A 16,466-nucleotide genomic window follows, 5' to 3' on the forward strand; every position below is an offset into this window, starting at 1 on the left:
AAATTATGCTCTTAGGAATAGGGAGAGGAAGGCACCGGAAAAGATATGTCAGCTTTGGCAAAAGGTTCATTTTAATAGCAGCTATCCTGCCCCACCAGGAAATATTAGGTGAGTCCCATTTTACAAAGTATTCTTTAAACTTACATAATAGGGGGTGAAAGTTAGATGATATAATAGTAGAGATATTGTGCGATAGATAGACCCCCAAATGTTTAAGCCGTGTAGAGGACCAAACAAAAGGGAACTGTCGCTTTAATGCCTGGGAATCTAAATTGGAGATATTTAAAGTGAATGCTTCAGTTTTAGAGTAATTACAGTTTAATTTTTTTAATCTAAAAAAAAAATTATTAAGATTTTTTTTTTTTTTTGCTTTGCATTTTTTTCGGTGGGGGGGCCTCACATGTGCAGTAGTGGTTCCGGAGATGATTGTTAAGCTGCAGCAGCGTGTGAAAGAAGCAGGCGCTGGTTACTAGGTTAGGTAAAGTAAAGTGACAACCAAGTCCTGGGCTGGAGTGAGTGGCCCTTAGTGCGTGAAGCAGCGTGTGAAGGAAGGAGCCGGGTAAGTAGTAAGTAAGCCTGGCTGCCCTCAGTGCCTTGCAATATGTAGACCGGGTGTGTATAAATCTGGAATCCGGTCCACATATTATTGATCACCTCATCTGGCTCTCTCTGTCTGGCTGCTCAGCTCCACCCACCGCCACACGCTGTGCGCACACAATTTAAACTGCGCAGCACATTTAGAGGCGGCAGCTGCAGCATAGCAGGCAGTGTGGCCATGTGAAGGAGGAGGACTGAGTTGAGTAAGGCAAGGGCCGAGCGTCGACGAGGTAAGTGAAGGAGCCAGCTGCTTTCGCAAAAATTCCCATCTGGATTAAAAAAACGTTATGGAGAATCACTGTTCTTCTTTTATCAGTATTCAAATTGCCCCAAGTCAGGTTTCACTTATTGGATGGCACAGTGATACAGTGCATTGTAGTCATCTCTGGTATCTAAGTGGATAAACTTAGCCTTGTGGGATATTTTAATCTGTAGAGCTTTAGCACAGACAAATGTAGTGCTAATTTATGTACAGCAACATATTTATTATAACCTATATTACATGTTTATTAAGCTGTTGGTTTCATAAACTATGCAAGCTACAGTTTGTTTCTGCATGTTTCTCCATTAAATATCCTTATTGGAGGCAACTAAGATTTCAATTGCATGTTGGAGTGAGTGTCACTGACTAATCTATTTGATCTTCAACCAAATACAAATGCTGCCCTCACCTGACTCATACTAACTAATGTATCTGTATATAAGGAACTGGGGAGGGGTCTGTGTTTGTGACAGAGGAAACCTCTATAATATCTGTATATAAGGCTCTGGGGAGGGGTTTGTGTGTGTGACAGAGAGAACCTTTATAATATATCTCTCTCACTATCACAGCTTTGTTATAGAGGGTGCGGGGAAAGAGGCACATATATCCACATGTGGTGGGAATGCGAGCAAATTAAGAAAACCTGGGATTACACCTCACAACTTTTAAGTGCAATCTTCCAAAAACAAATAACATTAACGATAGAGCAAGCTCTGCTTCATTTCCCAATCCCAGGAATTCCAAAGACCCACCTTAAATTAGTCATGATGGTATGCACTGTAGTTAAAATCAGCATAGCCCAATTCTGGAAAAGCACTCCGCCTGACGTAACCTTTATCTATAATAAATTAGAGTATCATTACAATATGGCAAGTGCAGCAGCCGAAACCCTTAACGATACTGAAAGAAAAACGATTGAGACATGTATTTTATTTTATTTTATTCTATATTATTTGATTTTATTTGTTTTGTTATATGTAAAACTTCAATAAAAACAATTCAACATAATATATATCTCTATATAAGGATTTGTGAAGGTGGCTGTGTGTGTGACAGAAGAGACCTCTACATAGGCTGACTATATTGCTGCTTTAAAAGAAGACACATATGAAAAATACATTTGTCAGGGTTCTTATACAAAACCTTTTTTTAAACAGCCTTGACATATGTATTTTTTATATGCGTCCCTTTTTAAAGCGGCAATATGGTTACCCTATCTCTACAATATATGTCTGTATTTAAGGATCTGGGGAGGGGGCTGTGTGTGAGACACAGGGAACCCCTCTATAATATTATATATCTGTATATAAGGATCTGGGTAGGGGGCTGCGTGTGTGACAGAGGGGACCTCTCTATAATACTATATATCTGTATATAAGGTACTGGAGAGGGGGCTGTGTGTGAGGCATAGGGAACCTCTACATTGTATTACATTTTTATTCATTAGGTTTTGGTGGGCATTAGACCTCTCTATAGTACTGTATATCTCTACATAAGATGCTATAGGAGGGGAGCAGCAATGTTCTAGTGGGAGCTAGCTGAGCATGTTGGGTGAGTAAATAACAAGAGGCATATATGTGCATCCACCAATCTTCAGCTAAATCCCAGTAGTCCATTGCTGCTCCTGAAACCAGGTATGCTTTTCAATAAATTATAGGAAGTGAATTAAGCAACTTAGATAATATAAGTTAATATAAATTAATAATGTAATTGTAATGAATGGTGTTTAAAATTGTATGTTCAATCTGAATCATTAAAGGGACAGTAAAGTCATAAGTCAACATACAAGATTTAGACAGAGCATAACTTTCCAATTTACTTCTATTATTTAATTTGCTTCCTTCTCTTGTTATCCATTGCTGAAAGGTTTGTCTTGGAAAGTTCAGGAGCAGCAAAGAACCTAGGAGGCTACCGGCTTCTATTGATGCCTCAAAAGTGCACTGTGATTTTAGACCGGGCCTAAGATCACAGTGCACTTTTAAGGCATCGATAGAAGCCGGTAGCCATTTATAGACTTATATTTTTATGATACAATCATATTCTTATAGGTTCACAGTACATAGGTTGTATTAAGTAGCCTGATATCCGTTAGTTATTGCGAAACAGGTAGAGCTAAATCTAATCTACAAAATTACCAGTACCTGAAAACCTAGTATCCTCACTGCTATTGCAAACAAAGGGGTTAATTGCATTGGGGGGTTTGGGGTGCATGGCTGTTTAGGGGACATGATTGAGATTTGAGAATGAGTTAAAGGGTTTTGGATCATGGTGATTAAGGGGTGAATTGTTTTTCAGGAGCTATTGCACAGGGGGTCTCAAGTTTAATGGCTCTGTTTTAGTGCACTAGATTTAGACTTCATTCTTTTACCTAGTGATTTAACACGTATTCTCCAAATGTTAATAGTGGGGGATAAGCGAGCCAGAAGCTACACTTTCCTGCAGAATATGTAGGTCTGCTCTTATTTTGACTCTCATACATGCTTTGTAAATGCGTGCCTCCTCGTGAAAAACAATTGCCCCCCCCCCCCATTTCATTTGTTCTGGAGCTGACCCTGCTTGTGCACAACATAAATTAAGGGCAAGATATTTCATGTTGTTTTTACAAAAATTAGAGCTTGTCTGTTCCCAGACACTGGCACCATGTGAGTGTTTGGTTTAAATAAAAAAAAAGTGCCTTAAATAGTATGATCGGGCTGTACAAACCCAAGTATTTTGACTCTAATGTACCTTTAATAGTCAATAAGCAATATGTACAAGATTCCTTACTCCCCATGTGTACTAATCCTATAGATCTGGATGGCTAACCGACAACCCATAGGCCATATGGGGCCTTCGTTGTTAGTTTTTGCTATTCCTGGGAAAAAGCCGTTCTATAAAAATATGCATCATAGGTTTTGTGGCATCAGGAAAAAGCAGAACTAAAATGTGTGTTTGAGGACTTCTGATAAATGGGCAAACAAGGTGGCCACAATTCAGAGGAGTCCTCTAGAGGGGACAATGGCAGAGGGTACCCTGCAACCTTACCTAAATCAGACCTTGTGTCAATGGACATTCTAGAATATACATTATTGTTTGTGTGTTTAATATCCATAAATGTTTATGCCAACCATCATAAGACTTCTAAAAAATGTGTTAGGAAGATGGCAATTACTGCTATAGACAAAGGTTGCCCAAACTACAGCATATGGCCCATATCCTACCATTGGATTTCTGTGTGGCCATAAGCGACAATGAGCAGGAACAGACATAAGTTTTTAAACAGGTCTATACTTCTCATTAGGTAATTAAGCATGCGTATTTGCACCATTTTTTTCAGTTTCAGCTGTATATACAGTTAAATTGGATTCATTTACATTAATTAGTTTCCTATGTAACATATTGTGATTATAATCAAATTTTGAGGTTTTATCTTTAGCATAAATTTGAGTAAAATGCAATGTGGTCCCCAGCCAATTCCACCAATGGTTGGAAGTCATAGAGTTGTACAACAAAACTAATCAGCAAGTGCTGTAGATCTTATAAATAAGTAAATAAATAATTAAAAAATTGTAAAACTTTACATTTAAATGCATCTGTGTTGCCCCATTTTATGAGTTTGTACAGTTTATAATTAATCATAGTAATAGTGTGCCATTAATTGTAAGCATACTGCAGGATTTAGGAAGAAGAAAGATAGAGAGTATTTAAGAAGATAGACATTTTACCTCTAATGTTTTCATTAAATTGGGTGAATTTGTGAAGTAATGAGAATTGTTAGTTAATGTGGGAGTTAATAGGTATATGCATGCAGAGCTCAGGGATAGAAATAATAAATCTTAATCATAGATAATATGCGAGTGCTGCATTCTCAAACCATTGGCTGCAAACACTGCAGAATCTACAGAGCTTAAATTCCTATTGCTTAAAAGGACTGTTCAATATACCTAGTAAACTAAAGGGACACTGAACCAATTTTTTTTGTTTTGTGATTCAGATAGAGCATGCAATTTTAAACAACTTTCTAATTTACTCCTATTATCAAATTTTCTTCATTATCTTGGAATCTTTATTTGAAAAGCAAAAATGTAAGTTTAAATGCCGGCCCATTTTTGATGAACAAACTGGGTTGTTCTTGCTGATTGGTGGATAAATTCACCCACCAATAAACAAGTGTATGTCCATGGTTCTCAACCAAAAATTGCCTAGTTCCTTAGCTTAGATGCCTTCTTTTTCAAATAAAGATAGCAAGAGAACGAAGAAAAATTGATAATAGGAGTAAATTAGAAAGTTGCTTAAAATTGCATGCTCTATCTGAATCACGAAATAAAAAATTTGGGTCCAGTGTCCTTTAAAGTGAAGGTAAAGTTTGCTCATGGTGAACACATCAATGCATTAGTTAATATTACAATAAGCTAATCGCTAAGTTTATTTCAATAAAAAAGTAAAAATTTCCAGGGGCGGAGCCTGGCCACGCTGGAAGATGGCCGCACACTAGCAGAGCTCCTGTACCCTAGACCAGCGATTTTCAACCAGTGTGCCGTGGCACACTAGTGTGCCTTGAGAGATCCTCAGGTGTGCCGCGGCAGACTGACAGGCTCATCATCATTTTAGTTTAAAATTATTTTTTTTTAAATTGTTATTGGGCCCTGGCTTGTTGCACAGTCTCCCCCTCCTCATCTCTGCCCACGGTTGTTGAGCTGTGACAGTAGGACCAGCCCCCAACAACAGCCTGATTCATTTTGTTGAAGAATTCACACAGCCAGTGCAACAATTGCAGTCTCCCCCTACTTCTCTCTGCCCGCGTGCAGCACTTTACAGCCTTACAGGCAGAAATCCTTTTGCACTTGTTGCTGTTTATGCAGGTTGTTGTTCTCAGTGATATTTTGATTGTTATTATTGTCCCTCTAGCTTTGGCAAAACAGTTATAGTGACTGTCATGCTAATAAAGCTTAATTTAATTGAATTGACTAAAATTTACTAAAATATATATATATATATATATATATATATATATATATACAGGGAGTGCAGAATTATTAGGCAAGTTGTATTTTTGAGGATTAATTTTATTATTGAACAACAACCATGTTCTCAATGAACCCAAAAAACTCATTAATATCAAAGCTGAATAGTTTTGGAAGTAGTTTTTAGTTTGTTTTTAGTTATAGCTATTTTAGGGGGATATCTGTGTGTGCAGGTGACTATTACTGTGCATAATTATTAGGCAACTTAACAAAAAACAAATATATACCCATTTCAATTATTTATTTTTACCAGTGAAACCAATATAACATCTCAACATTCACAAATATACATTTCTGACATTCAAAAACAAAACAAAAACAAATCAGTGACCAATATAGCCACCTTTCTTTTCAAGGACACTCAAAAGCCTGCCATCCATGGATTCTGTCAGTGTTTTGATCTGTTCACCATCAACATTGCGTGCAGCAGCAACCACAGCCTCCCAGACACTGTTCAGAGAGGTGTACTGTTTTCCCTCCTTGTAAATCTCACATTTGATGATGGACCACAGGTTCTCAATGGGGTTCAGATCAGGTGAACAAGGAGGCCATGTCATTAGATTTTCTTCTTTTATACCCTTTCTTGCCAGCCACGCTGTGGAGTACTTGGACGCGTGTGATGGAGCATTGTCCTGCATGAAAATCATGTTTTTCTTGAAGGATGCAGACTTCTTCCTGTACCACTGCTTGAAGAAGGTGTCTTCCAGAAACTGGCAGTAGGACTGGGAGTTGAGCTTGACTCCATCCTCAACCCGAAAAGGCCCCACAAGCTCATCTTTGATGATACCAGCCCAAACCAGTACTCCACCTCCACCTTGCTGGCGTCTGAGTTGGACTGGAGCTCTCTGCCCTTTACCAATCCAGCCACGGGCCCATCCATCTGGCCCATCAAGACTCACTCTCATTTCATCAGTCCATAAAACCTTCGAAAAATCAGTCTTGAGATATTTCTTGGCCCATTCTTGACGTTTCAGCTTGTGTGTCTTGTTCAGTGGTGGTCGTCTTTCAGCCTTTCTTACCTTGGCCATGTCTCTGAGTATTGCACACCTTGTGCTTTTGGGCACTCCAGTGATGTTGCAGTTCTGATATATGGCCAAACTGGTGGCAAGTGGCATCTTGGCAGCTGCACGCTTGACTTTTCTCAGTTCATGGGCAGTTATTTTGCGCCTTGGTTTTTCCACACGTTTCTTGCGACCCTGTTGACTATTTTGAATGAAACGCTTGATTGTTCGATGATCACGCTTCAGAAGCTTTGCAATTTTAAGAGTGCTGCATCCCTCTGCAAGATATCTCACTATTTTTGACTTTTCTGAGCCTGTCAAGTCCTTCTTTTGACCCATTTTGCCAAAGGAAAGGAAGTTGCCTAATAATTATGCACACCTGATATAGGGTGTTGATGTCATTAGACCACACCCCTTCTCATTACAGAGATGCACATCACCTAATATGCTTAATTGGTAGTAGGCTTTCGAGCCTATACAGCTTGGAGTAAGACAACATGCATAAAGAGGATGATGTGGTCAAAATACTCATTTGCCTAATAATTCTGCACTCCCTGTATATATATATATATATATATATATATATATATATATATATATATATATATATATATTGTATTATTAGGCTACAATATGTGATTTTGTAAAATTTTGGGATGGTGGTGTGCCGCAGACAACATATAATGACAGCCTTATAACAGGAAAGGCAGGTACAATACTATTCCATAAACATCATCAATTATAATTAGATAAGAAAAGTCTAAAATGGAAAAGCAACAGAACAATGTATGGCAATAGATAGGCTTATCAGACCTCTATTTTGTGAATATAATAGCTCAATTGGCTGACTAATTAAGTGACCACTTATGGGCCATTTGATCAAGAAATACTGAAAAACATTTGATAGTCAGATTGGCAGCCACGTTGGGCTTCATAGTAGTGAAAAGGAAACAGCGGGTAAGCACTGATAAGAGGGGAGGAATGGGGGGGGGGGAGTGGGAGGGTTAGTAATTAATAGTGGAAACTGACCTCTATAACACGTATGATATTAAAATTCTAATTAGATGGAGTATAAGGATATAGCAAGATGACAAGCTTAGACAACTCTCCAAAATGGTGTACCATACATAACTTGAGTAAATATCTGGAGATAGTATATTATGACTGACTCTATCTTTGCGTAGTGCATATAAATACTCATATTCAGGAGGAAGCTTAAATTAGAAGAAGATCACCTGAACAAAAGTGGTAAAAGCTTAAATATTAGACGTCTATAGTTTAAGGCGTTGACTAGTTATCTCACACTCAGGCCAACAACTGAACCAATATTAGTTTTAATGATGGCTAGGTTTTATACAAAATATATTAGGGCCTCCAGTAAATAAATCAGAACAGATGTAAAAATAAATATATAAGCATCCAGTATCCAATATGTTTGGGCACTCATAAAATCAATGGATCTGAAAAAGAAGTAGGGCTGCCACATGGGGGATACAAAAAGTGTCAAAAGATGCAATATAACTATAGGACCATTGGTTTGTAAAGTATATGGACCTAAAAACTATTAAGTACTGTGAAAGGTATGTTAAACTAAGCAGAAGCTAGAGAGTCTTGCCTTTATAAACTCATAATATATTACTTCATACTAGAGACAAAATGGAGTATTGCCTATTGTAAGTCAAAAACAAAAACTACACGTACAAACAAAACCATGCCTATTTATGTAAGTAATGGGTAACTAAAAGGAAGGGATTAATGGGGTAAAGAGTTCACAATGAATTCTAAAATACTAAGAACGTGTGGGGGCTATTGATATAATCTAATTTCCCTGACTAGTATATGCATCTTTGTCATCCACATAATTAGGGCAGACTATAATAAAAATAGGTACATATAAATTACTGGGAAGGAGCAGAAAGAGGGTTAGCTCTACTCTTGTAAATCAAATCTAAGACAGTATCGGATTGTAATGGTTGTCCTGACGTTTAGAAGCAGGGGAGCAGTGAAAAGGGAGGTTATATAAAGACTCTATCATAGATTCAAATAAAAGGTTTTGGGAAAACTAAAGATGTAGAGTCGTACTAGCATACTGCCCTCTGGTTCTGGGTAATATTATAACTGCAGTTAGGGCCAGCTACTAACACTAAGTAAATAATATAGTTATGCTAGTGACTGGAAATGAGGAACTTTAAGTTTAAGAATGAAGGCATATGACGGGAGGTTGTATATGTGTCTACTATACATTTATAAGCTAATAAGTCTGGATCTGAATATAACTAAAACTATCTGGATCAGGACCTAGGCAAAAACACAGTATGAAGCAAAGAGACACTATATTGACAGTGCATATTATACCTTAAGCATCTGATTATTAGCAACAGACCCAGGGGAGAAATGTATACATTATCAAGAGCTACACTCAGTTCCCACGCTGGTGCAGAAAAAATATACATCTTAGAAACAACGCTATAACTAGCCTATGTCATCTCTGACCCGGTCTGACCAGTTACGGTATAAGTCCCATTCTCTGTTGAGATGATAGACTAAGACTAAGAAGAAATCTCGATAGTCCTTCATAGTGAGCCGTCTTGGAGGAGCAGCTGACCAGAGCATTGTCCACTCAGATGATCGACCAATTACAATGCGATTTTGAGAAAATCCCCAATATCTCATCCAGGAGCTGGCCGCATCCCCCGAACAGGGCACCAAGGGTGAGAAGAAGAGTTGTCGATCTACATCTGCAATTGGGGTAAGTAGCTGAAGACACGATATATGCTCCATAATTGTGGACCGTTCAGGATCGGGAAGCAAAGCTTTCTCTCCAAATTTGCCGCTGCTGAAGAGACTGAGCGTATGAGATAGGTGGGTGCTGAATGTCTGGGCCTTCTCCTTTGTCCCCAGCCTCCACTGGTCCCATGGTCCTCTTAGGTTCTTCGGATCTATATTTCAAGGTCCAATCTATAGTGGGGTGAATCTCCAGTGTTGCAGCTGTGTCCTGCTTAGATGGTAGTAGCTGCCAGACGCCCTTTTCAATGTCGTCCCCTTTGATAGCAGCTCTGAGTTCAGCAAATCCCGCATCCATCTTGCGGTCAATGTCTCATAGCAAGGCTAGTATACTGAATCGGGATTCCTCCATCTTACTAAATAAGGTCAGCAAACAAATAGGCCTGTAAAACCCGGCTCACCGGGGGGGGGGGTTGAAAAGATAACAAAGTCAAAATGTACAGGCCACCTCCTGATTCGAGTAGTTATGCCGTGAAGGGTACCGGGTGTAATATCCCTTTTAGGGCCACACTCCTCTAGTAAAAAATATTAATATAGCACAGTCTTGTAGCACAGCGGAGCGACTGTGTAGTTTAAGTAGTTGTTGAAGGAAGTTGTGAGCTCCAGCATAAGGTGGCAGCCTGTATTTATAATCGGCTAATTCCGCTCCTGGATAGTCTGATGTGCAAATCTTGGTAAGTCTTAGATCTACCAGATGAGTAGTAGTGTGAACCAATAATTGTAGAGTTAGATGAAAGCTACATCTCAAAGCAATTTATATATTGGAAGTTTAGCCCCAGGAGCTTCATAAAATGCGACTGATCATGGCCACCTCTTAGCCACTCCCCCGCCGCAGGATTTTTTAATGTAAAAAAAAATGTGCCATGGCAAAAAAAAGGTTGAAAATCACTGCCCTAGACTGACAAATCTGCTCTGTCAATTAAAACACAGTGAGTTACTGTCAAAGATAGGTTCTTTGGAAACTAAACATAAACCGGATCCTTCATGTAATACCACAAAGAACCAGTTAAAAGATGCAAGATCAGAACTTAAAAAACATTTGGCCGAATCACTGACTGAAACAGTATTATTATGAGGGAGGGAGGGAACAAGATAGGTAGAATTTTAGCTAGATCCCTTAAAAGACGTCAGCTTCAATCCTATATACACTCCATTAAAACTAGAGACGGACGTATCCTAGATAGCAGCACTCATATAGCCTCAGCATTCCCCAAATATTACCACTCTCTGTATAATATACATGACCTGGCAGACTTAGTTACCCAGATAAACTCACTGAATCGAAAGGAAAATAACATTGACTCTTATCTACAGAGTGCTGATCTCCTATCCCTACCTCAGGAAGCTTCGGACTTCCTAGATTCCCCAATAACAGTAGAAGAGTTGTATAATGCTATTAAAAATTCACCAACCGGCAAAAGCCCACTCCCTGACGGGTTCTCCTCAGCTTACTACAAAAAATGTAAAGATGTTATATTGCGTCCACTCTTAGACCTATTAAATGACTTAAGAGAAAACCCACACCTCTCCAACACCTTATTGGAGGCCCACATCACTCTCATCCCCGAACAAGGTAAGGCAGCAGATTCCACTGACCACTTTGGGCCCATCTCCTTAATTGATGCGGATATGAAAATATTAGCAAAAATTGTAGTGTTTAGACTTAATAAATACTTACTAGATTTAATTAACAATGACCAGGTGGGTTTTGTCCCAGGGAGGGAGGCTAAGGACAATACTGTCAAGGTGATACAACTGATTACCCAAGCTAGAGTTTCAAAAATCCCTATGGTACTCTTCTCCACCGACGCTTTTATTGCGTCAGGTCATGGAGACAATGGGCTTCGGGAAAGCCTTTCTAAATTCAGTTTTTGCACTATACTCGAGCCCCAATGCCAAAATTAGAATTAATGGAACCTTATCAGATTCATTTAATATTAGCAATGGCATTAGACAGGGGTGTCCCCTGTCCCCGCTACTTTTTGCTCTGTCAATAGAGGTTCTGACCCATAAAGTTAGGAAAAATCATAATATCACTGGTATCAAAATGGAGCAAACAGAGCACAAACAGGCGTTATATGCCGACAATGTTCTTTACACTTTAACCAATGCGAATAAGTCTATCCCTGAATTACTTAAAGAATTGCACGCTTACGGAGAAGCCTCAAATTTCCTTCTCAATTTAAATAAGTCTGAACTATTCAATATAAACACCTGCCCAGAGACAGTACAATCACTGCAAAAAGAACATAACATTACACTCGCAAAGAACAAATTAAAATACTTGGGCATACACCTAACACCTAATCCCTCAAACCACTTCAAACATAATTACGCCACGCTAAAAAATTACATTGCCTCAGACCTTTCATCATGGAACAGTAAGCATAAATCCTGGCTAGGAACAGTGGGTGTTATAAAATTGAATATTCTACCATGAATATTATACTTCTTCCAAACGGTCCCTATCGCGCTCCCTGCAGGCTATATTGATCAACTACAAAAATGAATTGAACAGTTCATATGGGCAAATGTTAAAACTAGGTTACCAAAACACACCATGTACCTGCCGAGAGACAGGGGAAGGTTAGGCTTAACAGACCTCATTTCATATAGGAAAGCAATTATGTTGCAAAGGATTGTAGAGTGGTCACATAACACAGAACACAAAGCATGGGTCCAGCTAGAAAGGCAGATTCTCAAAGTAAATAATTTGGGCACTTTGGCTTCTACAAAACACTCTCCCCTAACCCCAATCCTTGAAAACCCTGAACTCCCCTTCCACCACTTAGGTTCCTGTAAGATTAAACCTTATAAACTAAGAGAAGGATCCCTCCAAAGAGTGGTGGAAAATGGGAAAATCCTGTCACAGAGTAGATTAAAGGACAGACAAGCCACGATTTTCATCTCGTGGATGCACTATAACCAGCTAATAAACTACATTTCCAGACATAAACATAAATTAGACCTGGGAAGGGTGCTTACCCCATTCAAAGAGCTCTGCGTTATGGAAAGAGTCCCAAAACACCTGATTTCCATTCTATACAAACTAATAGTTATACAGGGAGTAGATACTCTGCCGGCTTATACAAAAACACAAAGTGAGGCTCATTTAGCCCTACTATTAATAATGCTCATGAGCGCAAAGAAGTTAATTCCTAAAAAATGTCCTCCTTATGGAAAGATACCACTACCTGAAAACCCACAAATTGGCAACATACGAAATGATACTCGCACTATGGCACAACACCATATAGCTCTCAATCCCCCTTTTTTTCATATTTTTTCCTCTCTTCCTTCACCCTCTTTTTCCTGCTCCTCATGTCCCCACTCCATTTCTCCCGTCCCTACTACATCCATATAAATCACTCTTATTAATGCAGATCTCTGCTCACCCAGGAATAATGTAAAATCATTAACATGTCTGATCTCATCCATGACGTCTGTCATTTAGGATCGGAATATATCTTAAGGATGTGAACAGCCTGTCATTTCATGCCATCAGAAAGAAGCAACTGTTTGTAATTATTTTCAAAGCCCTTTATAAAGTTGTTTGTATCAGTTTTTCACATCAATAAAGCTTGAATAAAAAAAAAAAAGTAAAAATTTCCGACTTTATATATATATATATATTTCCCTATAGTTTCGATGCTACCTCCACCCAACCTCGATGGATTCCACGATCAAGTAAAAAATAATAGCACATGCGCAGATCAACAAGATGTTGATGACGTTATAGTGACGCCCATCTAATGGCCAGATTTTCAATTGGATCCTCGGAAAACGTGATCAACACAGAAAAAAAAAATATAACGGGTTGAATTTGCGGACCTTAATAAATCGATTAATTACGGCTATAACTTTATTTACACTTATATTTTAAAAAAATGATGAATTAAACTCATATTGATTTGGATTGGAACAAAGAAAGTTATTTTAGATCGACAACCAGGCAACTTTACCTTCACTTTAATCATGGCTTTGCACAATAACATTGTCACACCTAGATAAATGATAATTAATAGGATTTTCAATTATTAATCTAAACAATTATAAATGTTATTGATAGTACTCAAATTCGTATTTGAGTTTATTCAGTTGTATCTATTGTATGTAATCATTTTCAGGGATTGTATAATTTTTAATTATTATAATTGATATTAATAATAATAATTAAAAAAAATGCTTTTAATATTTTAATTATAGTTTAAGTCACCAACTGTGGCCTAGATTATGAGTGGATCGCAAATTAGGGTTTACGCTCACTCTTTATCTTCGCTAGAATTAAGCTACTTGCTCGCACCGTGAAAGTAAAAGGTTTGCTCACAAGTGCTAACCCAGCATGCACAAAAAGCTGAACTGCGAATAATGCAAGCACCTTAATGTATTCCCCCATAGGCTCCAATGTAGCGCTAAAAGTGGAGGGAAAGACTTGCACGCAAACCTGATCGCGTTTACTCAAGTGCGTTAACCCAACATGAATTATTAATATTTCACATTCCAATGTTCTTCACATAGCAGAATATGTTCTATTTATTCTTAAAAGGACACTGTAACCAAAAATTTTCTTTTGTGATTCAGATAAAGCATGACATTTTAAGCAACTTTCTAATTTACTCCTATTATCAAATTTTCTTCATTCTCTTGGTATCTTTATTTGAACTGCAAGAATGTAAGTTTAGATGCCGGCCCATTTTTGGTGAACAACCTGGGTTGTCCTTGCTGATTGGTGGATAAATTTATCCACCAATAAAAAAGTGCTGCCCAGAGTACTGAAACAAACAAAAAACTTAGATTCCTTCTTTTTCAAATAAAGATAGCAAGAGAACAAAGTAAAATTGCTAATAGGAGTAAAATAGAAAGTTGCTTAAAATTGCATGCTCTATCTGAATCACAAAAGAAAAAATTTGGGTTCAGTGTCCCTTTAAATACATATTTCTAAATATATCTGATGTTTTTTTTGTAAATATGTATCTATACCTTTATATCTATATGTATATATATATGTATATATATATATATATATATATATATATATTATATATATATATATATATATATATATATATATGATTTTATATATATATATATATATATATATATATATGATTATATATATATATATGATTATATATATATCTATAGATATATACATATACATATATATATATACACCGTATATGTATATAAATATATATATATATATATATATATATATATATATATATATATATACAGTATATATATATATATATATATATATATATATATATATAAATATATATATTTATTTAAAAATACATAGAAACTATTCCCCTATGTGAAGAACATTGAAATTTGAAATATTAACAGTAAACATATAGATAAACATTTTATTAAATATGAATATTGCATAAATATGATTTTTCATGTTTTCCGCTACTTAAAGGGACATGAAAGCCAATTTTTTTTCTTTCGTGATTTAGAAAGAGCATGTCATTTTAAACAACTTTCTAATTTACTTCTGAAAAGCATATCTAGATATGCTCAGTAGCTGCTGATTGGTTGCTGCACCTAGAGGCCTTGTGTGATTGGCTCACACATGGTAATTGCTATTTCTTCAACAAAGGATATCTAAAGAATTGAGCAAATTAGATAATAGAAGTAAATTGGAAAGTTGTTTAAAATTGCAAGCCCTATCTGAATCATGAAAGTTTAATTTTGACTAGACTGTCCCTTTAACTGCAAAGGTCTCCAATGCACTTATGTATATGTCTATATGTGTATACATATGTATTTATGTGTTTATATGTGTATATATGCCTGTAAATGTGATATTAGCAGTAGGAAAGAACATATTTGTTTTAAAGACATGAACGTCAAGATTAAGTTTTCATGGTTCAGAGCAAATTTTAAATTTACTTCATTCTTTTGGTATCCTGTGTTTAAAAAAGGCATATGTAGGTAGGCTCAAGAGCAACAATACACTACTGGGAGCTAGCTTGTTATTAGGAGCAGCACACATATGCCTTTTAACATTGGCTCACCAGATGTGTCCAGCTATCTTCTAATACTGCACTGCTGCTTTGGAACTGACTTTAACTTGCAGGGGTTGAATGCCAGTTACATACAAACAATAATACAATAAAAACAATGCTCTAATGCATTAGGGCATTTTTGTTGTACTTTTATGTGTCTTTAAATCAAGCCATACTTTAAAACATTTTAATGTCTGTTGTATGAATATTGTTGGATAGTGTATACTGACTTTTTAAAAACATATAGTTCTCTCTACTATCCATAGAGAAAAAAAACTTCTGAAGAGTTCTAAAATTAGAAGGTTTTGTCTCATAGTTATTATCTTTCCATCTTAGGAGATGCTTCATACTGTACCCCAGAGCTTTATAAAGAATGTGCAGACCCAGCGCTGGGTGAGTCGATTCTCTTGTTTTAGCATTGTCTATACTTTCTGTTTGTATTACTTTTATTCCCAGTCCTTTCACTTTACATACTGATTTCTCTCGACCACTGCCTCACTCAATTGTGTGCAACTCCACAGATTTCCTGGTAGAGAAAGATAATGAATTTTGTGTATGTGAGACACCATGTAACATGACTCGTTATGGGAAGGAGCTGTCCATGGTGAAAATACCCAGCAGGGCTTCGGCGCGTTATCTGGCAAAGAAGTACAACAAAAGTGAACTATACATACTGTAAGTAACTGATTCTGTTGTAAACAGACACTATTTCTACAGGCTGATGTGTTTTTCAACATATTCTTTAACTAACAAATGCAATATAAGGGTTTAAGCTTTACATTTGTATTTTACTTCTTGGTCA

At 37.1% G+C, this 16,466-nt stretch overlaps 1 protein-coding gene across 1 annotated transcript in view; it reads left to right on the forward strand.

Moving 5' to 3' along the window:
* Nucleotides 1-16,466, forward strand: part of ASIC1 (acid sensing ion channel subunit 1) — a 537,317-nt gene that overhangs the window by 401,502 nt on the left and 119,349 nt on the right. Inside the window, exons 7-8 of the mRNA XM_053708351.1 lie at nucleotides 16,001-16,057; nucleotides 16,186-16,339. Of these exons, the coding sequence (XP_053564326.1) occupies nucleotides 16,001-16,057; nucleotides 16,186-16,339 (211 nt within the window). The remainder of the gene's footprint in view (nucleotides 1-16,000; nucleotides 16,058-16,185; nucleotides 16,340-16,466) is intronic.

The sequence above is a fragment of the Bombina bombina genome, chromosome 3 (genome assembly GCF_027579735.1).
Source record: "Bombina bombina isolate aBomBom1 chromosome 3, aBomBom1.pri, whole genome shotgun sequence".
Lineage (NCBI taxonomy): Eukaryota > Metazoa > Chordata > Amphibia > Anura > Bombinatoridae > Bombina > Bombina bombina.